Genomic DNA, 22,472 nt, shown 5'->3' on the forward strand with positions numbered 1-22,472 from the left:
TTTTCCCCCCAAATTTCGCCTCCTCCTCCCGGGCTATGGGGGTGGGGGAGGGGCAGATTGTGGGGACCCCCCCCTCCCCCACCTCCATCACCCCCAATTTCCTCGTTTTCCCCTCTTTTTTTTTTTGCGCTTTTTTTTTATACAATTACAACAAAATTCTTTCAACAAACTTTAAAAAAAAAAATTTACATTTTTCCATCTTTTTTTTTTCCTTTTTTTTTTCCTTTTTCCCCCCCTTTTTTTTTATAATTTTTTTTTTCTGTTTCGTTTTTTTTTCCTCTCTTTTCCCCTCCCCCCTCCCCCCCTTTTCTTGTTTTTGTTTTTTTGGGGTTTTTGTTTTTCCAGCCCCTCCCCCCTCCCCGTTCGTTTTTTGTTTGTTTTTTTTTTTTCCCCGCCCTCCCCCGGTTTTTTCCCGCCCCTCCCCCCCCGCCCCGCCCCCCCCGTCCCCCAAATTTTGGGATTTCCTGGGAAGGGCCGGGGTTCACCGGTAGCCCTGGTAGCCGTAGTAGTTCCTGTAGTACCGGTCCCTGTCCTGGTAGTAATTCTGCCACTGCGGGGGGGGCACTGGTTAAACTGGGCACACTGGGAGGGCACGGACAGCACCCAAAACCCCCCAATTCCACACCAAAATCATCCCCAAAATCCCACCCCGAGATTTCCCCCAAATCCCCCAATTCCACACCAAAATCCCCCCAAAAATCCCCAAAATCCCACCCCGAGATTTCCCCCCAAATCCCCAAATTTCATCCCCAAAAATGCCCCCCAAAATCACCCAAACTCACCCCCATTTTCACCCCAAAATTCACCCCAAAAATCCCCATAATTTCATCCCAAACATCCTTAAATTTCACCCCCCAAAATCCCTAAAATTTCACCCCAAAATCCACCCCAAAAATCTCCACAATTTCACTCCAAAGATCTTCAAATTCCAGCCCAAGATTCCCCAATTCCCACCCCCAGGTTCCCTTCAGAGTCGCTCATTTCTGGGTCCTTTTACAGCCCGGAGGGACCCCGGCCTAAACCCCAGATTAACCCTGGAGTAAACCTCAGATTAACCCCAGAGTAAACCCCAGATTAACCCTGGAGTAAATCCCAGATTAACCCTGGAGTAAATCCCAGATTAACCCCAGAGTAAACCCCAGATTAACCCTAGAGTAAACCCCAGATTAACCCTAGAGTAAACCCCAGATTAACCCCAGAGTAAACCCCAGATTAACCCCGGAGTAAATCCCAGATTAACCCCGGAGTAAACCCCAGATTAACCCCGGAGTAAACCCCAGATTAACCCTGGAGTAAATCCCAGTTTAACCCTGGTTTAACCCCAGTTTAACCCCGGTTTAACCCCAGTTTAACCCTGGTTTAAGCCCAGTTCCAGCCCGGTTCCAGGCCCACCTCGCGGTTGTACTGCCGGTAGTAGTCGCGGTATCTGTTGTAGTCGTAGTCGCGGCCGTAGAACCGATCGTCGTAGCCCCGGTAGCGCTCGTAGAAGTTCCGGTAGCCCTGGGACCAGTTAGGACCAGTATGAACCAGTTAGAACCAGTACAAACCAGTCAGAATCAATTCAGACAAAGACAAACCAGGAAAAGACGGTGAAAACCCTTAAAAACCAGTACAAACCAGTTTAAACTGGTGAAAAGCAGCAACAACCCAGTTAAAGCAGCTCAGTTAAAACCAGTTTAGATCCGTGAGAACCAGTTCAGACCAGTTTACACCACATCAAAGCAGCTCAGAACTGTTTCAACCAGTCCAAAATGGTTTAAACTGGTTCAAAATGGTTTAAACCTGTCCAAAATGGTTTAAATTGGTTCAAAATGGTTTAAACTGGTTCAAAATGGTTTAAATCTGTCCACAAACCAGCCCAGACCATTTAAAACCAGAGAGAAACAGTTTTAAACCAGTCCAAACCAGAAAAAAACCCCAGTTAAATCCACTTTAAATGAGTTCACGCCCTGAAACTGCCCCAAAAATGTCCCAGAACTGCTCAGAATGAGCAGGAACAACAGGAAAGTGCCAGGAAATGGCGAAAAAGTGGGAAATGCCCCCAAAAATGCCCTAAAAATGCCCAAAACTGGGCTGGAAACGCCCCAGGAATGCCCTGAGTGACCCCGGAATTGGGCAGGAATTGGTGAGGATGTACCTGGAATTGGGAAATGCCCCAGAAATGCCCCAAAAATGCTCCAAAAGCGCCCAAAACCGGGCTGGAAATGCCCCAGAATGCCCTGGAATGCCCCGGAATGTTCCGGAATGCCCCGGAATGCCCCAGTGCAGCGCTCACCCCGCGGTTGCCCGGCTGCCCCCAGTACTGCGGCTGCTGCTGGCCCCCGTAGACGCGGCTGTCGTAGCCCCGGCGCTGCCCCCCCACTGCGGAGAGACCGGAACGGGTCAGGAACGGGAACGGGGAAAGGAACAGGAATGGGGACAGGAACGGGACAGGAATGGGAATGGGAACGGGGACGGGGACGGGAATGGGAACGGGAATGGGGATGGGAACGGGACAGGAACAGGGACGGGAATGGGGACGGGAACGGGAATGGGAACGGGGACGGGAACAGGGACGGGAATGGGGACGGGGACGGGAATGGGAACGGGAATGGGGAAAGGAATGGGGACGGGAACGGGGACGGGAACGGGGACGGGGACGGGGACGGGACAGGAATGGGAATGGGGACAGGAACGGGAACGGGAATGGGGACGGGGACGGGAACGGGAATGGGGAAAGGAATGGGGACGGGAACGGGGACGGGGACGGGAACGGGAATGGGGAACGGGAATGGGGACAGGAACGGGAACGGGAACGGGGACGGGGACGGGGACGGGAACGGGAATGGGGAACGGGAACGGGAACGGGGATGGGGACGGGAACGGGGACGGGAACGGGGACGGGAATGGGGACGGGAATGGGGACAGGAACGGGACAGGAATGGGAACGGGAACGGGAACGGGAATGGGGAACGGGAATGGGGACAGGGATGGGAACGGGAATGGGGAATGGGAATGGGGACAGGAACGGGAACGGGGATGGGGACAGGGATGGGAACGGGAATGGGGAAAGGAATGGGGACAGGAACGGGAACGGGTCAGGAACGGGGACGGGACAGGAACGGGAATGGGAACGGGACGGGAACGGGAATGGGGACAGGAATGGGAATGGGAATGGGTCAGGAACAGGACAGGGACAGGGACAGGAATGGGGACAGGACAGGAATAGGGACAGGAATGGATCAGAACCAGGAACGGGACAGACAGGGAACGGGAACTGTACCCAGATCCCACACAGATCCTGCCCAAAATCCCCCCAAAACCCCTCAAATCCCACCCAAAATCCCACCCAAACCCCATCAAATCCCACCCAAAATCCCCCCAAAACCCCTCAAATCCCACCCAAAATCCCACCCAAACCCCATCAATCCTGCCCAAAACCCCTCAAACCCAGCCCAGACACAGCCCAAAAACCCCTCCAGTCCAGACCAAACCCCCCAGTCCAGCCCAAAACCATAAAAACCATCCCAAACCCATCCCCATCTCCACCCACATCCCTAGATCCCAACCCCACTCCATATCCCAGCATTCCCTCCCGAGATCCCAATTTAACCCCGATTTTTCCCCGTTTTTTCCCCATTTTTCCCATTTTCACCCCGTTTTTCCCCGTTTCCCCCCTGCCCGTAGCCCTGGCCGTGGCTGTGGTTCTGCCGGTTCCGTTTGTTGCGGTTGTTGCGGCGGTTGCCAGACCCCATTTTCATGCAGTTTTATCCCCATTTTTCCCCATTTTTACCCCGTTTTTCCCCATTTTCATGCAGTTTTATCCCCATTTTTCCCCATTTTTCCCCATTTTTCCCCCGTTTTTCCCCATTTTCCCCATTTTCCACCCCGTTTCCCCCCTGACCGTAGCCCTGGCCGCGGTTGCGGTTCTGCCGGTTCCGTTTGTTGCGGTTGTTGCGGCGGTTGCCGCGTTTCTCCGAGGGCGGCAGCTGCTTCCGCGCCTCCTCCTTCCAGCGCAGCACCAGCGGCGCCGCCTCGTCCCGGCCCAGCTCCCCGAACACGACCTCGTCCACGTACTCGCTCTTCTCCGGGATCGAGTAGTTGGCTGGAAAACGGGGGGAAAATGGGGAATTTGGGTCAGAATCGGGGGGAAAATGCAGAATTTGGGAAAATGCAAAATCGGGGAAAAAATGGGGAATTTACGGAGGGAAAATGGGGAATTTGGGTCAGAATCGGGGGGAAAATGGGGAATTTATGGAATTTTCCCATGGATTTCCCCCCATTTTCCCATGGATTTTCCCATGGATTCTTCCCCCATTTCTCCATCATTTTCCCCACATATTTCCCCCCCCATTTCCCATGGATTTTTCCCCCATTTTCCCCACATATTTCCCCCCACTTCCCATAGGTTTTTCCCTTGGATTTCCCCCCATTTTTCCCCCTATTTCCCATGGATTTCCCCCCATTTTCCCCCCCCATTTCCCATGGATTTTTACCCCATATTTCCCATGGATTTCCTTCCATTTTTCCTCTCATTTCCCACAGATTTTTCCCCTATTTTTCCCATGGATTTTCCCCCCATTTCCCATGGATTTCCCCCCATTTTTTCCCCCATTTTCCCCCCATTTTTCCCTCATTTTCCCATGGATTTTCCCCCCATTTTTTCCCCCATTTTTCCCTCATTTTCCCACGGATTTCCCCCCATTTTCCCCACCTTTCATCTCCAGCATGACGGACTCGGGCACGTCGTCGCCCTCGCTGAGGCGCCGCTGCTGCAGGCGCTGCTCCCACTCGGGCTCGGGGGGAACGATCACCACGACCTTCCTGGAGAAGCCCTTGAAGGCCGAGAGCTTCCGGCGCTGCCCCGAGTTGTACACGTTGCACTGGGGGAAACAATGGGGTTTGGGGAGGAAAAATGTGCAGCATTTCCCAGATTTCTGTGCTGATTTCCCCAGATTCCCAGCCCTGTTTCCCAGGATCTCTGGGCAGGTTTTCCCAGATTTTTGGGCAGCATTTCCCGGATTTCTGGGCAGGATTTCCCAGATTTCTGTGCAGCATTTCCTGGATTTTGCGCTGTTTTCCCCAGATTCCCAGCCCCGTTTCCCAGGATCCCTGGGCTGTTTTCCTGTGCTGTTTCCCTGTGCATCTCTCCCCGCTGTCCCTGTTTCCCAAGTTTCCCTGTGCTGTTTTCCCCGTTGTTCCCCGTTTCCCAGGATCCCTGGGCTGTTTTCCTGTGCAGGTTTCCTGGGCTGTTTTCCCCGTTGTCCCCGTTTCCCAGGTTTCCTGTGCAGGTTTCCTGGGCTGTTTTCCTGGGTTGTTTTCCCCTTTGTTCCCCGTTTCCTAGGATCCCTGTGCAGGATCCCTGTGCTGTTTCCCTGTGCACCTCTCCCCGTTGTTCCCCGTTTCCCAGGTTTCCTGGGCTGTTTTCCCCGCTGTCCCCGTTTCCCAGGTTTCCTGTGCTGTTTCCCTGTGCATCTCTCCCCGTTGTTCCCAGTTTCCCAGGTTTCCTGGGCTGTTTCCCGGACTGCTCTCCCCGCTGTCCCCGTTCCCCGGGTACCTGGTCGAGGATGAAGTTGCGGCGGGCGCGGGGGGCGATCTGCACCAGCTTGCTAAGGCACTGCGCCGCCTGCTGGCTCAGCAGCTCCCGGCTCTGCGCGTCCAGCTCCGCCTCGGGCTCCGGGCCCCGCGTCTGGGGGGAAAAACAACCGGGAATGGGGTTTGGGAACGGGCACGGGGGCTCCTGCTCTGGGCCCCGGGTCTGGGGAGAAAAAACAACCGGGAATGGGGGATTGGGAACGGCCACGGGGGCTCCTGCTCTGGGTTTGGGAACGGGCACGGGAGCTCCTGCTCTGGGCCCTGCATCTGGGGAAAAACAACCGGGAATGGGGGTTTGGGAACGGCCACGGGAGCTCCTGCTCCGGGCCCCGGGTCTGGGGAAAAACAACCGGGAATGGGGGTTTGGGAACGGCCACGGGAGCTCCTGCTCTGGGCCCTGCATCTGGGGAAAAACAACCGGGAATGGGGGTTTGGGAACGGGCACGGGAGCTGCGGCTCCGGGCCCCACGTCTGGGGGGGAAAAACAACCGGGAATGGGGGTTTGGGAATGGCCATGGATGGGGCAGATCCAGGACGGGGCAGAGCCAGGACGGGGCAGAGCCAGGACGGGGCAGATCCAGGACGGGGCAGAGCCAGGATGGGGCAGAGCCAGGATGGGGCAGAGTCAGGACGGGGCAGAGCCAGGATGGGGAGCCTGGGGCTGGCTGGGCCACAGAGCCCAGAATTCCCACCCCAGAATTCCCACCCCAGAATTCCCACCCCAGAATTCCCACCCCAGAATTCCCACCCCAGAATTCCCATCTGTGCCATCCCATGATCCCTTCCTAGCAATCCCATTTGTCCCAGTCCATCCCACCACTCCCGTTCCCAATATCCCATCCTATCAATCCCATCATTCCCACCCAGCATTGCCATCCATGCCCTTCCATTATCCCAGCCCGTTATTCCCAGTCCATCCTCTCAATCCCATTATTCCCATCCCATGATCCCATCATCCCCTCCATCCCCCAATCCCCCCCAGCTGACCCTGAGCTGGTGCAGGAGAGAGATCCCATCCCATGGATCCCATGATCCCATGATCCCCTCCATCCCCGATCCCCTCCCATGATCCCATTATCCCATGATCCCATTATCCCATGATCCCATCAATCCCATGATCCCATCCATCCCACCATTCCCATGGATCCCAATCCCTCCCTGCTGACCCTGAGCTGGTGCAGGAGAGAGATCCCCTCCCATGATCCCATCCATTGATCCCATCAATCCCATGATCCCATCAATCCCACCATTCCCATGATCCCATCAATCCCACCATTCCCATGGATCCCATGATCCCATCAATCCCACCATTCCCATGGATCCCACCATTCCCATGGATCCCATGATCCCATGATCCCATGAATCCCACCAATCCCACCGTTCCCATCGATCCCACCATTCCCATGATCCCATGATCCCATCCATTGATCCATGATCCCATCAATCCCACCATTCCCATGATCCCACGATCCCATCAATCCCACCATTCCCATGGATCCCATGATCCCATGATCCCATCAATCCCACCATTCCCATGATCCCATGACCCCATCAATCCCACCATTCCCATGGATCCCATGGATCCCATCCATTGATCCCATCAATCCCACCATTCCCATGATCCCATGATCCCATCAATCCCACCATTCCCATGGATCCCATGGATCCCATCCATTGATCCCATGGATCCCACCATTCCCATGGATCCCAATGCCCCAGTCCCTCCCCGCTGACCCTGAGCTGGTGCAGGACGCGCTCGGTGCCCAGGATGTTGTAGCGCTTGTCCCGGTTCTCCTGGGAATGTTTCTGTGCCCAAAGCGTCTTCCCGGAGCCCGGCAGCCCCACCATGAGCAGCACCTGGGGGGACACGGGGGTGCCTCAGGGGGGCCAAGGGGGGATCCTGATGGGATTCCTGAGATGGGAACTCCTGAGATGGGAATTCCTGATATGGGAATTCCTGAGATGGGAACTCCTGAGATGGGAACTCCTGATGGGAACTCCTGATGGGGATTCCTGAGATGGGAACTCTTGATATGGGAGTTCGTGATATCGGAATTCATGATGGGAACTCCTGATGGGAATTCCTGATATGAATTCCTGAGATGGGAACTCCTGATGGGAACTCCTGAGATGGGAGTTCCTGATATGGGAATTCCTGATATGGGGATTCCTGAGATGGGAATTCATGATGGGAATTCCTGAGATGGGAATTCCTGATATGAATTCCTGAGATGGGAACTCCTGATGGGAACTCCTGATGGGGATTCCTGAGATGGGAACTCCTGATATGGGAGTTCGTGATATCGGAATTCATGATGGGAACTCCTGATGGGAATTCCTGATATGAATTCCTGAGATGGGAACTCCTGATGGGAACTCCTGATATGAATTCCTGAGATGGGAATTCATGATGGGAGTTCCTGATATGGGAACTCCTGATATGGGGATTCCTGAGATGGGAGTTCCTGATATGGGAATTCCTGATATGGGGATTCCTGAGATGGGAATTCATGATATGGGAGTTCCTGATATGGGAATTCCTGATGGGAGTTCCAGATATGGGAATTCATGATGGGAACTCCTGATGGGAACTCCTGATGGGAATTCAAGATGGGAATTCCTGACGGGACACGGAACTCCCAGAGGGCACAGGGGAATGGGGTTCCCAGCGGATCCAGCAAAAAGGGGCACTGGGATTGCCAAGGGATGCAGAGGGAAAATCACCAGGATTCCCAGGGATCCCTGCCAGGGTCCCCGGTGGCTCCGTGCCCTCACTGCCAGCAGGGCCCATCCCAGCACTGCCCCCCGTATCCCCGGGGATCCCCAGGGAGGGAGGATCCCCCCGTATCCCCCCGGATCCCCCATTCCCCCCTTTCCCCCCATCTCCCCCGCGCCCACCTCGCACTCCTCGGTGCTGCGGGGCCCCGGCGCCGTCCGCACCCTCTGCTCGGCGGGGACCTCGTGGATGAAGACGAAGCCGTCGGGGACGGGCGCCAGGGGCTGCGGGCGCTGCCCGAAGTTGAGCTCCACGGCGCAGCCCTTGCAGAGCACGTGGGGCAGCAGCGCCCGCGCGCCCAGGGCGCCCTTGGGCACCTGGAAGGCCGTGCCCAGCTCCTGCCCGTTCTTGGAGAAGGACAGCGCCACCAGCTCCGCGCCCTCGAAGTCCTGCGGAGGGAAAACAACGCGGCGGCTGCACCCGAACCCGCTGCACTCCTGCTTGGCCTGGCTTTCCCTGGATTTTCCTCTTTTTCCCCCTGATTTTCCCCTAATTTTTCTCTTTTTTTTTCCCCTGTTTTTTCCTAATTTTTTGCCATTTTTTTCCTGATTTTTCTTTTTTCCCGATTTTTCCCCTTTTTCCCCCTAATTTTTTCCCTAATTTTCCTCTTTTTTTTTCCATTTTTTCCCTGTTTTTTCCTAATTTTTTGCCATTTTTTCCTGATTTTTCTCCTTTTTTCCCCCTGATTTTTTCCCATTTTTTCTTTGCTTTTTTTCCTAATTTTTTGCCATTTTTCCCTGGTTTTTCCCCTTTTTCCCCCTAATTTTTCCCTAGTTTTTCTCTTTATTTCCCATTTTTTCTTTGTTTTTTTTCCTAATTTTTTGCCATTTTTTCCTGATTTTTCTCCTTTTTTCCCCTGATTTTCCCCCTTTTTCTTCCCTATTTTTCCCCATTTTTCCCCATTTTTTCCCTGATTTTCTCCATTTTTCCTGATTTTCCCCATTTATTCAGGATTTCCCCAGATTCCTCCCCAGCAATCTCCTGATTTTTCCCCATTTTTCCCCATTTTTCCCCGTTTTTCCCCATTTTTCCCCGTTTTCCCCTCTCACCGCGAAGCAGCCGATGACGTCGTTTTCTCCAAAACTTTCCCCAAATTCCTCAAATTTTCCATTTTCCACCTTCAGCCCCCGCCCGTCGAAGCCGTAGGAAAATTCATCCTCCCCTGGAACGGGACAAAAAAAGGGGATTTTGGGCAAAAAAAGGGGTTTTTGGGCAAAAAAGGGGATTTTGGGGCGGGATTTGGGGATTTGAGGCTGGATTTGGGGATTTTTTGGGGTGGATTTGAGGATTTTTGGGGTGGATTTGGGGCATCCTGGATGGATTTTGGGGTACTGGGCTGGATTTGGGGTGGATTTGGGGGGATCTGGGGCTGAATTTTGGGATCCTGGATGGATTTTGGGGGGGATTTGGGGCCGGATTTTGGGGTGGATTTGGGGGGATTTGGGGCCGGATTTTGGGGTGGATTTGGGGCTGGATTTGGGGAGGATTTGAGCAGATTTGGGGCTGGATTTTGGGGAGGATTTGGGGGGATTTGGGGCTGGATTTTGGGGTGAATTTGAGCGGATTTGGGGATGGATTTTGGGGAGGATTTGGGGGGATTTGGGGCTGGATTTTGGGGTGAATTTGAGCGGATTTGGGGATGGATTTTGGGGTGAATTTGAGCGGATTTGGGGCCGGATTTTGGGGTGGATTTGGGGCTGGATTTTGGGGTGAATTTGAGCGGATTTGGGGATGGATTTTGGGGTGAATTTGAGTGGATTTGGGGCCGGATTTTGGGGTGGATTTGGGGGGATTTTGGGGCCGGATTTTGGGGTGGATTTGGGGGGATTTGGGGCCGGATTTTGGGGAGGATTTGGGGCTGGATTTTGGGGTGAATTTGAGCAGATTTGGGGCTGGATTTTGGGGAGGATTTGACCGGATTTGGGGCTGGATTTTGGGGTGGATTTGGGGGGATTTTGGGGCAGGATTTTGGGGTGGATTTGGGGGGATTTGGGGCTGGATTTTGGGGTGGATTTGGGGGGATTTTGGGGCCGGATTTTGGGGTGGATTTGGGGGGATTTTGGGCCGGATTTTGGGGTGGATTTGGGGGGATTTTGGGGCCGGATTTTGGGGTGGATTTGGGGGGATTTGGGGCCGGATTTTGGGGTGGATTTGAGCGGATTTGGGGCCGGATTTTGGGGTGGATTTGAGCGGATTTGGGGCCGGATTTTGGCGTGGATTTGAGCTGATTTGGGGCCGGATTTTGGGGTGAATTTGAGCGGATTTGGGGCTCACCCAGCTGGGAGTGGGAGAAGTCCACGGACCAGCCCACCCTGAGCAGCGGCACCTCCGAGCTGCCCTCCTTGGCCGGGAGGGTCTGAGACACCTGCGGGGAAAATTTGGGATTTGGGAGCAGGAAAACTCCGGGAATGGGGCAGGGAAAGGGAGAGAGCAGCAGGAGAAACCCCAGGAGCTCCCAACAGAGCCCAAATCTGCTCAAAGAGGCAGCAAAAAACCCCAAACAGGCACCCAAAGCCTCTCACAGGGTCCCAAAATATCCCTGAGCTCCCCTGGGAAACCCCGAACACTCCCCAAAATCCCCAAACTCGCCCAAAATCCCCTAAAACCACAAAAAAACCCCAAAAAAACCCCAAACTGCCCCCCAAAACCTCAATCCCCTCCAAAGCACCAACCCCACCCCAAATTCCACCAAAATCTCTCCAAACTCTCCCAGGCCCCCCAAACCTCCCCCAAATTCCCTTTGCTGCCCCCCCTCCTCTCCCAGGGACTCTTTTCCCATTTTTCCCCACTTTTTCCCCGTTTTGCCCATCTATCCTGGGTTCTGCCCCCTTTTTTCCCATTTTTGCCCCATTTTGACCCTGGTTTTTTCCCATTTCTCCTCAGTTTTGCCCTGGTTTTTCCCATTTTTGCCCCGATTTTTTCCTGTTTTTTCCCCATTTCCTCCTGGTTTTTTTGCATTTCCCTCCCTATTTCCTCCATTTTCCCCCTGTTTTTCCCCCCCTTTTTTTTCTCCATTTTCCCCCCAATTTTTTCCATTTCCCCCCCTTTACCCCCACCTTGGCCTGGAAGCAGACCCATCCATTCCCCCCATTTTTTGCTGGTTTTTCCCCCATTTTTTGCTGTTTTTTCCCCGTTTTTTCCCCGTTTTCCATGCCCACCTTGGCCTGGAAGCAGACCTGTCCATTCCCCCCATTTTTTCCCCATTTTTTGCTGTTTTTTTTCCCCATTTTCCCCCATATTTTGCCCACCTTGGCCTGGAAGCAGACCCATCCATTTTTCCCCATTTTTTCCCCATTTTTTCCCCATTTTCCCCCATATTTTGCCCACCTTGGCCTGGAAGCAGACCCATCCATTCCCCCCATTTTTCCCCCATTTTTTTGCTGTTTTTTCCCCATTTTTCCCCGTTTTCCCCCCATTTTTCCCCGTTTTCCCCCCATTTTCCATGCCCACCTTGGCCTGGAAGCAGACCCATCCATTCCCCCCCATTTTCCCCCATTTTTTCCCCATTTTTCCCCGTTTTCCCCCATTTTCCATGCCCACCTTGGCCTGGAAGCAGACCCATCCATTTTTCCCCATTTTTTTGCTGTTTTTTCCCCATTTTTCCCCATTTCCCCCCATATTTCGATGCCCACCTTGGCCTGGAAGCAGACCCGTCCATTCCCCCCCATTTTTTGCTGTTTTTCCCCCATTTTTCCCCGTTTTCCCCATTTTCCATGCCCACCTTGGCCTGGAAGCAGACCCGTCCATTTTTCCCCATTTTTCCCCCGTTTTTTCCCCATTTTTCCCCATTTCCCCCCATATTTTGATGCCCACCTTGGTCTGGAAGCAGACCCATCCATTTTCCCCCATTTTTTGCTGTTTTTCCCCCATTTTTCCCCGTTTTCCCCCATTTTCCATGCCCACCTTGGCCTGGAAGCAGACCCATCCATTTTTCCCCATTTTTTGCTGTTTTTTCCCCGTTTTTTCCCCGTTTTTTCCCCCATATTTCGATGCCCACCTTGGCCTGGAAGCAGACCCATCCATTTTTCCCCATTTTTCCCCATTTTCCCCCCATTTTCCCCGTTTTCTCCCCATATTTCCATGCCCACCTTGGCCTGGAAGCAGACCCATCCATTCCCCCCATTTTTCCCCCATTTTTTTGCTGTTTTTTCCCCATTTTTCCCCATTTTCCCCCCATTTTTCCCCGTTTTTTCCCCCATTTTTCGATGCCCACCTTGGCCTGGAAGCAGACCCATCCATTCCCCCCCATTCCCCCCCATTTTTTTGCTGTTTTTTTCCCCATTTTTCCCCGATTTCCCCATATTTCCATGCCCACCTTGGCCTGGAAGCAGACCCGTCCATTTTTCCCCATTTTTTGCTGTTTTTTTCCCCATTTTTCCCCGATTTCCCCATATTTCCATGCCCACCTTGGCCTGGAAGCAGACGCGGCCCTGCCGCACGCCGTGGGTGCTGCGGGCCCCGGCCCAGAGCCCCGGGAAGCGCTCGTGGAACAGCGGCTGCCCCCCGTAACGGTCCCGGCTGGCCCGGAACTGCAGGTCCGACGTGTCTGGGGGGAAAGGGAAAATAACGGCAAAAATCCCTGAAACCGGGGCAGAAATCCCGAAATAACGGCAAAAATCCCAAAATTCCAGCAGAAATCCCGAAATTCCAGCTCAAATCCATGAAACCCGGGCAAAAATCCCAAAATTCTGGCAAAAATCCCGGCTCAAATCCCACAAATTGGGACAAAAATCCCGAGATTTAGCCCAAAATCCCAGAATTTTTACCCAAAATCCCCGAATTCATCCCCAATATCCCAGAATTTATCACCAAAATCCCAGTACTTTTACCCAAAATCCCAGTATTTTTACCCCAAAATCCCAGAATTTTTACCCAAAATCCCCGGATTTCTCCCCGAATTCATCCCCCAAATCCCGGAATTCATCCTCAATATCCCAGTATTTTGACCCAAAATCCCCGGATTTCTCCCCAAAATCCCAGTATTTTTACCCAAAATCCCAGTATTTTAACTCAAAATCCCAGAATTTTTACCCCCAAATCCCAGAATTCATCCCCCAATATCCCAGTATTTTGACCCAAAATCCCCGGATTTCTCCCCGAATCCCTGAATTCATCCCCCAAATCCCAGAATTTTTACCCCAAAATCTCAGAATTGTCACCCAAAATCCCAGTATTTTTAACCCAAAATCCCAGTATTTTGACCCAAAATCCCCAGATTTCTCCCCAAATCCCCGAATTTATCCCCAAAATCCCAGAATTTTTACTCAAAATCCCAGAATTTTTACTCAAAATCCCAGTATTTTTACCCAAAATCCCTGAATTCATCCCCCAAATCCCTGAATTCATCCCCCAAATCCCAGAATTTTTACCCCAAAATCTCAGAATTGTCACCCAAAATCCCCGAATTCATCCCCCAAATCCCAGTATTTTTACTCCTCAAATCCCAGTATTTTACCCCAAAATCCCCGGGTTTCTCCCCGAATCCCCCCCGTGCCCCCGGAAAGTTCCGGATTCCCCGGACGCCCACACGGCCCCGCCCCCCCCGTCCCTCACAGGTGTCCAGGACCACCCGGGCCTCGTCCTCCTCCCCCTCCGGGGGCTCCTCCTCGGGCGGCGGCGGCGACTTCGACCTGGGGGGACAATGGGGAAAAAACAAATTCTGGGGTGGGAATGGGGAAATTTGGGGAAAAACCCAAAATTCTGGGGGGGAAATGGGAAAAAAAACCCAAAATTCTGGGGGGGAAATGGGAAATGGGGAAAAAACCCAAATTCTGGGGGGGGAATGGGGAAAAACCCCAAATTCTGGGGTGGGAATGGGCAAATTGGGGAAAAAACCCAAAATTCTGGGGGGGGACGGGAAATGGGGAAAAAACCCAAAATTCTGGGGTGGGAATGGGCAAATTGGGGAAAAAACCCAAATTCTGGGGGGGAAATGGGAAAAAACCCCAAATTCTGGGGGGGAATGGGAAATGGGGAAACCAAAATTCTGGGGGGGGAATGGGAAATTGGGGAAAAAAAACCCCAAAATTCTGGGGTGGGAAACGGGAAATGGGGGAAAAAACCCCAAAATTCTGGGGTGGGAAACGGGAAATGGGGGAAAAAACCCCAAAATTCTGGGGGGGAAATGGGAAAAAACCCCAAATTCTGGGGTGGGAAATGGGAAATGGGGAAAAACCCAAATTCTGGGGGGGGAATGGGCAAATTGGGGAAAAAAACCCCCAAAATTCTGGGGTGGGAAATGGCAAAGTTTGGGAAATCCCAGATCCAGAGTGGGAATTTCTCTGGAAAATAAATCATAAAATAATCCAGAAAAAGATCAGGGAAAAATCAGAAAAAATTCCGAAAAAATTCCAAAAATATAGGAAAAAATCATGGGAAAAAAACCCAGGAAAAAGGCAGAAAAATTCTGAAAAGGATCAGGAAATAAAAATTAAAAAATCAGAAAATAATTAGAAATAATTCCAAAAAAATTGAAAAAAGAAACAGGAAAAAATCTGAACAAATTCTGAAAAATTTTGAGAAAAAATCCAGAAGAAAAAAAATCAGAAACAAATAAGAAAGAATTTTTAAAAAATCGGGAAAAAATAATCAGAAAATATTCTGAAAAATTCTAACAAAAATCAGAAAAAAAATTAGAAAAAAATTAAAAAAAAAAACCAGAAAAAATCAGAAAGAAATTAAAAAAGAATTCAAAACAAATCAGATGTATTCTGGATAAAAATCAGGAAAAATAACCCGACAAAATTAAAAAAAAAAATAAAATCATGAAAAAGTCAGAAAATTTCTGGAAAATAAATCAGAAAAAATCCGAACAATTTTGGAAAAAAAAAATCAGAAAAAAGTTCTGAAAAAAATCAGAAAAAAATCAGAAAAAAATCAGAAAAATTCAGATATATTCTGGATAAAAATCAGAAAAAAATCGGAAAAAATTCAAAAAAAAATCAGGGAAAAGTCAGAAAACTTCGAAAAAAAATCAGAAAAAATTTCTGAAAAAAAATCAGAAAGAAATCAGAAAAAATTCAAAAGAATTCTGAAAAAAATCAGAAAAAAATCAGAAAAAAATCAGAAAAAATTCTGAAAAAAATCAGAAAAAATTTCCAAAAAAATTCTGGAAAAAAAATCAGAAAAATTTTAAAAAAATTCTGAAAAAAATCAGAAAAAAATTCCAAAAAAATTCTGGAAAAATCATAAAAAATCCCAGCTAATTCCCAGGTGTCCGCAGTGCCCAGAATCCCCCAGAAAAGCCCCGAAATGCCCCAAAAAGCCCCAAATGCCCCGTTCCTCACCGGCTGTTGTAGGCCTCCTCGCGGAACTCGTGCCAGGCCCGGCCGTGCTCGTCCTTCTCGTCCCGCAGCCGCTTCAGCCCCCGGCGCTCGGCCTCCGCCTTGGCCTTGGCCTCCTCCTCCTCCCCTGGGAGCCACGGACGGGGGTTGGTGCCGGAATGGGGGGGTTGGTGCCGGAATGGGGGGGTTGGTGCCGGAATGGGGGGGTTGGTGCCGGAATGGGGGGGTTGGTACCAAAATATCCAGGGAATTGGTACCAGAATATGGGGATTGGTGCCAGAATGTGGGGATTGGTACCAGAATGTGGGGATTGGTACCAGAATGTGGGGATTGGTACCAGAATGTGGGGGTTGGTGCCAGAATGTGGGGGTTGGTACCAGAATGTGGGGATTGGTACCAGAATGTGGGGATTGGTACCAAAATATCCATGGAATTGGTACCAGAATATCCAGGGAATTGGTGCCAGAATGTGGGGAATTGGTACCAGAATATGGGGGATTGGTGCCAGAATAGGGGGGTTTGTATGGGAAAAATTCCTGATTTTGTACCAGAATAGGGGGGTTTGTGTGGGAAAAATTCCTGATTTTGTACCAAAATATTGGGGGAATTTGTACCAGAATATGGGGAATTTGTACCAGAATATGGAGGTTTGTGCGGGAAAAATTCCTGATTTTGTACCAGAATATTAGGGTTTATATAGGAACAAATTCCTGATTTTGTACCAAAATACCCAGGGAAATTTGTACCAGAATATGGGGGGAATTTGTACCAGAATATGGGGGTTTATATGGGAAAAAATTCCTGATTTTGTACCAAAATATCCGGGGTTTATATAGGAAAAAATCCTGATTTTGTACCAAAATATTGGGGGAATCTGTACCAAAATATTGGGGTTTATATGGGAACAAATTCCTGATTTTGTACCAAAATATGGGGGAATTTGTACAAAAATATTGGGGTATATATGGGAAAAATTCCTGATTTTGTACCAAAACACCCAGGGGAATTTGTACCAGAATATCCGGGATTCACATGGAAAAAATTCCTGATTTTGTACCAGAATATTGGGGGAATTTATACCAAAATATCGGGGTTTATATGGGAACAAATTCCTGATTTTATACCAAAATATCGGGGTTTATATGGGAACAAATTCCTGATTTTGTACCAGAACATCCGGGGTTTACATGGAACACAAACACTGAGCCACAGGAAGGAATTCTGGCTTTTCCCGGGGAAAAAATCGGAATTTATTTCCATTTTTCTGGGGAAAAAAGGGTTAAAATTTGGATTTGTTTCCATTTTTCTGGGGAAAAAAGGGTTAAATTTTGGATTTATTTCCATTTTTCTGGGGAAACAAGGGTTAAAATTTGGATTTGTTTCCATTTTTCTGGGGAAGAAAAGGGTTAAAATTTGGATTTGTTTCCATTTTTCCAGGGATAAAAGGGTTAAAATTTGGATTTGTTTCTATTTTTCCAGAGATAAAAGGGTTAAATTTTGGATTTGTTTCAATTTTTTTGCCCTAAAAGTCCAATTAAAACTGAATCTTCCATGGAAATGCCAAAGCTTGAATGGATTCCTTTCCTTCAGAAGATCAAAGATTGATTAAAATCCCAACTTTTTTTCCTTTAAAGTAAATTAAAGCATTTTCCTAGGAAATTTCAGAATTTTACTGAATTTTAAACTTTTAGAGTGACAAAAATTTGTTGAAAATTGTTTTTTTTGCTTAAAAATCAAATTAAAGGGAAATATTCCATCAAAATCTTGGAGCTTGAATGGATTTTTCCAGGTTTTGAAGGTTGAAATGTGGTTAAAATTCAGATGTTTTCCTTGAAAATCCACTAAATCAAAGCATTCCGTGCGGATCTTGGATTTTCCCAATTTTTAGAGCGGTGAAAAATGCCTAAAATTCTGATTTTTTTCTTTAAGAATGAATTAAGTTAAAAAATTCCATGAAATTCTTGGAGTTTGAATGAATTTTCCCATCTGGAATGGGTTAAAGAAAACACAAAAATGCTTAAAATCCTTTAAAAACGTAAAATTCCCCTGGGATTTTTCATGGAAAAGGAAAAATTCTGGCTCAAAATCCATTGATTCACTGAAAATTGGAAAATCCGAATTAAAAATTAATAAAGCCAACAAGAAAACCCATGAAAACACAAAAAAAAATCCCAATTTTCCCCTTGTTTAGCCAAAAAATTCCTGAAAATCCAAGATTTAGAAATATTCCATAAAATCCGAGTTTTTGTATTTTTCCAATGTCCCAAAATAGAAATTTTCCAGCTGTAATCCCATAAAAATCAGAGTTTGGGGCAAAACCAGGAATAATTCCACTTTAATCCCAATAAAATTCTGTTCCAGGGTGATCCAAGCTCCAGAAATCTTCCCAAAATCAGAATTTCTCCGTCAAAAATCAGGATTTTCCCTGAAAGTGTCCAAATTTCCCCACAAAAATGCAGGTTTTCCTCTCAAAAATCACAATTTTTCTTTAAAAATCGAGATTTTCCCTCAGAAATCACAATTTTCCCCACAAAAATCCACGTTTTCCCCTCAAAAATCCCAAAATTTTTCCCAAACCCAGAGATTTCTCCTTAAAACAAATCGCCCAATTTTCCCAACACTTTGCCCCCATATTATTTCTCCAAATTCAAAATATTGTCCTCAAAACAGAGATTTTTCCCTCAGAAACCCACAAAAATCCGGATTTTTCTCCCCCCAAACCCCACAAAAATCCACGTTTTTCATTCCTAAACCCGAATTTTCCCCTATCGCAAATTTCCCCCTTAAAAACCCAAATTTTCCCCAACTTTTCCCTCACGATTTTCCCCAAACCCAACTCAGAATTGGCCAATTCCGGGAATTCCATTGATTTCCCCTCAGCCGCCGTTTCACAAAAATCTCTTTGAATTCAAATTTTTCCCGCTTTTTTCCCCCCTCAAATCCCGATTTTCCCTGTGGGGAATTTGGGGATTTTATCGCGATTTTATCCCGATTTTATCTCGACTTCATCTCGGTTTTATCGCGATTTTATCCCCCAAAAATCCGGGGATGGGACCAAAATAGGGATTTTGAGGGAAAAACGGGAATTTTGTGAGGGGTCCATCCCGAGACTCGGGGCCTTTCCCGGTTTGCTCCCGGTTTTTTTCGGTTTTCCGGATTTTTTTTCCGGTTTTGGGGATTTTTCCCGAGCATCCCAAGGTTCTTTGCCCGGTCCCGGTTCCCTCACAAAGATCCGAGGGTTCTTTCCCAATTTTTCGGATCCCTCCCGAGGATTTCGGGTCTCTTTTCCCGGTTCTGGGGATCCCGGTCCCGGTGGTTCCTTTCCCGGTCCCCTCACGAGGATTTCGGGTCTCTTTTCCCGGTTCTGGGGTTCTATTCCCGGTTCCGGGGGTTCCTTTCCCGGTTCCCCTCCCGTTCCCGGTTCCGGGGGTTCCTTTCCCGGTTCCCCTCCTGGTCCCCGGGATCCCTCCCAAAGATCTCGAGGTTCCTCTCCCGCTTCTGGGGATCCCGATCCCGATCCCGGGGGCTCCTTTCCCGGGTCTCTCACAAGGATCTCGGGGTTCCTTTCCCTGTTCCCCTCCCGAAGATCTCGGGGTTCTTTTCCCCGTTCTGGGGATCTCGTTCCCGGTTTCCGAGGGTTCCTTTCCCGATCCCTCACGAGAACCTCGGGGTTCTTTTCCCGGTTCTGGGGATCCCGTTCCCGGTTCCCGGTGGTTCCTTTCCCGTTCCCCCCCGGTCCCGTCTCTCCCCCATCGCTCACCCGCCGCCGCCTCCTCCTCCTTGGCCTCAGCCGCGGCCGCTTCATCCCCGCTGGGCGCCTCCTCCGGCGGCCGCTCGGCCCCGTTCACGCCGCCGCCGCCTCCTCCTCCCTCGGCCGCCTCAGCCTCGACCGCGGCCGCCGCTCCCTCCTCCTGCGGCGGCTGCAGCGGCTCCGACCCCGCGGGCTCGGCCGGGGCCGCCTCCTCTTCCTCCTCCTCCTCCTCCTCCTCCTCCCCGGGGGGGCCGGGCTGGGCCGGGGCCGCCTCGGGGGCCGCGGCGGCCGCTTCGTCCTCATCGGCGAGCAGCGCTTCCTCGTCCTCCTCCTCCTCCTCTTCCTCCTCCTCCTCCTCTTCCTCCTCCTCCTCCTCCTCCTCATCCCCTCCGTGGGGCCGCCCGCCTGGGCCTCCCGCCGGCCCCGCTTCCCCTGCGCAGCTCGAGGCGGCCGCGGCCGGGCCTCCCCCGCCGCCGCCGCCGCCGCCTTCCTCGGGCCCCGCCGCCAGCATCTCGGCGTCCAGGGCCTCCTGCAGCCGCTGCGCCAGCTCCACCTTCAGCCCGCGGGCGTCCAGGCCGCGCCGGCCCAGCTCGGCCCGCAGCTCGGTCACCTTCAGCCGCTTCACGTCCATGGCGGGGCCGGTGTGTGGGGAAGGGGGGGGGGAAGGGGCCGCGGGGCGGGGGGGGGAAGGGAAGCGGAAGCGCGGGCGCGCTGAGGCGGCGGCGCCGAGGCCGGAGCGCGAGGCCGGGCCGGGCCTGAGGCCGCGGGGCGGGGACTGAGGGAGGGAAGGGGCGGAAGGAAGGGGGCGGAGAAGGGACGGGAGAGGGTGGGGGGGGGAGAAGGGGAGAAGCGAGCGAGAACGCGAGGCGGGGCCGCCGCCGCTGGCGCGGGGAGGGGGCGGCCGGAGCGCGGAGCGATCGCCGGGCCCGTCCCGCTCCCGCCGCCGCCGCCGCCTCAGCCGCGCCTGCGCCGCCGCCGCCCCTCAGCCGCGCCCCCCCGCGCGCCGCGCGCCGCCCCTTCCGCGCATGCGCCGCGCCTGCGCGCCGCACCAAACCCCGCCCGCGCTGCATCACCGCGCAGGCGCGGCGCATGCGCGGGTCCGGCTGCTGGCGCCGCGCGCAGGCGCTGTCTCCGCTGTTCTCCCCCCCCCCCCGTTTCCCCCTCAGCCCCACCTACGTGCGCAACGGTCGCTGCGAGTGTGGCGGCGGCTCCGCCGCTTCCCCTCCTTCCTTCCCTCCCCGCGCGCGGCCCGCACCAGCCGCTCGGATTTTCTGATTGGCCCCGGCCGCGCTGTTCTGCCCGGCGACGGCGAAAAGTCGCGCTCCGATTGGCGGATGGGGGTGATGGGGGGGCCCTCGCCTCACGCGCAGTTTCCCGCCCGTCGCGCCGCCGCCATTTTGTTTCGGTGGATGAAGGGGGGAGAGCGCGCGGCGCGCTGGTGGGGAGGGAGGGGGAAAAGGGTTAAAAATGTGTAAAATACAGAAAATAGACGAGATTTGTTCAGTTTGAAATTGGGAGCGGCCGCGTAAGAAGCGCAGAGGCGGAGACCGGGCCGCCTTCCCCTCAGGAAACCCGCGTAGCCCCCCCTTGCTGTTCCTACCTCCCCCTACGGATTCATTCAATAAAACACTTCAAATCTCCTGTAACCAACTGTAAACATTATAAATGTTTATTATTACCCCCACAAAACTCCAATTTTACGCTGGAAGCGGCGACATGAGGGAGTTTAACTTCAGAAAGCAGCAAGGGAACGAGCCGCCATTTTGCGGCGCGCTGCGAGGGTACGTGAGAGCGGCGAGTTCAGACTCCTCATGAAATCCTACGGGGCCAGTTCGGTACTGAACTGAGCGAAATCCGGCTCACGAGCCGCAATAGCAATTCAAACATTTAACATCTTAGGTAAGTTAACTCTATTTTTTACCATTGAGAGGTCCCCGGGGTGGGGGTGCACCGTTCCCGGAGGCACTGCAATACCGGGACGATGCGCGGAGCGGAGGGAGCAAGCTCCGGGTCCAACTCCCGAGCCCAAAAATCCGTTTAATATAAAGTCCTCTCATCGAGGACGTATCAGATATTAAACTGAGAAGAACAGATACTACACTTGATCTTAGCCAAAAGGCCGAGAAGCGATACCGGCTCATGCCCCCAGCGCCGCTCCCGGCCCCGCCCGGCCCGCCCGCACCTCACGGCCGCCCCCGCGCCGCGCTCCGACCGCTCCCGACCCCTTCTGGAACATTCTCTCCATCGCGTTCCGCACTTTCCTCCCGTGTTTTGTATGCAAGGACCCCAAAAATCGCGAATTATTCCCCCAATTTACGCTCCCATGATCCCGTTCGCACGGCGGCGCCGTTCATAAATCTGCATAACCCCGCCCCATTATAATCGGAACACGCTCGCTCTGACGCCCCGCCCCTTCAGCCTTTGCGCGCAACGTGATTGGTGAACTGCGCTCTGGGATTTGCATTCGCTCCGCCCCCTCCGCGCCGCCAGGGCTTGACTGGTGGGGACTGGGATGGGGACACTGGAGGGACTGGTCCTGTCCGGGCTGTACTGGTCTGAACTGGGATGGGGACACTGGTGGGGACTGGGATTGGGTCACCACTGGGACTGGTCCTGCCCAGTTTGTACTGGTGGGACTGGGACTGGGACACTGTTGGGACTGGTCCTGCCCAGTTTGTACTGGTGGGGACTGGGACTGGGACACTGTTGGGACTGGTCCTGCCCAGTTTGTACTGGTGGGGACTGGGACTGGGACACCGCTGGGACTGGTCCTGTCCGGGTTTTACTGGTCCGAACTGGGACGCTCCCAGCAGCTCCTCCCTCTCCCTGCCCCCCCTCCCCCTCTCAGCAATGACGTCACGCCCCTCCCCCCCCCCGGGGGGACCCCCCTGTCCTGGGCGTTCCCCGCCCCTCCCCCCCCAGGGGACCCCGAGCTCGGTGGTGACTCAGGGGCCGCGCCCTCCCCCACCCACAGCTGGATCCGCTCAACAGCTGGAGCGGGAGGGGGAGGGGAGCCGGCCCTGCCCGCCCCTCCCCCACCCGACCCTCCCCCACCCCCCCCAAAAAAAGGACTCAGGAGCGGGGTGGG

General features: G+C 52.2%; 1 protein-coding gene and 1 non-coding gene across 2 annotated transcripts; both read right to left on the reverse strand.

Moving 5' to 3' along the window:
- Positions 1-430: 430 nt before the first annotated feature.
- HNRNPUL2 (heterogeneous nuclear ribonucleoprotein U like 2) lies at positions 431-20,045 on the reverse strand. The gene is made up of 14 exons (XM_066570616.1): positions 19,394-20,045; positions 15,637-15,760; positions 13,904-13,980; positions 12,757-12,896; positions 10,625-10,715; positions 9,400-9,512; positions 8,473-8,739; positions 7,309-7,431; positions 5,537-5,668; positions 4,694-4,862; positions 3,884-4,084; positions 2,276-2,361; positions 1,393-1,500; positions 431-550 (listed from the first exon to the last, which is right to left on the reverse strand). The coding sequence occupies exons 1-14, from the start codon at positions 20,013-20,015 to the stop codon at positions 482-484; spliced, it is 2,322 nt and encodes a 773-aa protein (XP_066426713.1). The 5' UTR covers positions 20,016-20,045; the 3' UTR covers positions 431-481.
- A 1,279-nt stretch (positions 20,046-21,324) lies between these two features.
- Positions 21,325-21,515, reverse strand: LOC136570362 (U2 spliceosomal RNA). The gene has a single exon (XR_010785531.1). It is a non-coding gene; the product is annotated as a U2 spliceosomal RNA (small nuclear RNA).
- Between the last annotated feature and the right edge of the window lie 957 nt (positions 21,516-22,472).

Source organism: Molothrus aeneus, unplaced genomic scaffold (assembly GCF_037042795.1).
Source record: "Molothrus aeneus isolate 106 unplaced genomic scaffold, BPBGC_Maene_1.0 scaffold_30, whole genome shotgun sequence".
NCBI lineage: Eukaryota > Metazoa > Chordata > Aves > Passeriformes > Icteridae > Molothrus > Molothrus aeneus.

Bases quoted from the DNA above. Each gene is read 5' to 3' on its own strand.
- HNRNPUL2 (XM_066570616.1), bottom strand. From the start codon at position 20,015: ATGGACGTGAAGCGGCTGAAGGTGACCGAGCTGCGGGCCGAGCTGGGC. The intron at 12,897-13,903 runs GTGAGGGACGGG...CTTTCCCCCCAG, and splicing joins CCGGGTGGTCCTGGACACCT to ACACGTCGGACCTGCAGTTC. The intron at 9,513-10,624 runs GTGAGCCCCAAA...GTCCCGTTCCAG, and splicing joins CTTCTCCCACTCCCAGCTGG to GGGAGGATGAATTTTCCTAC.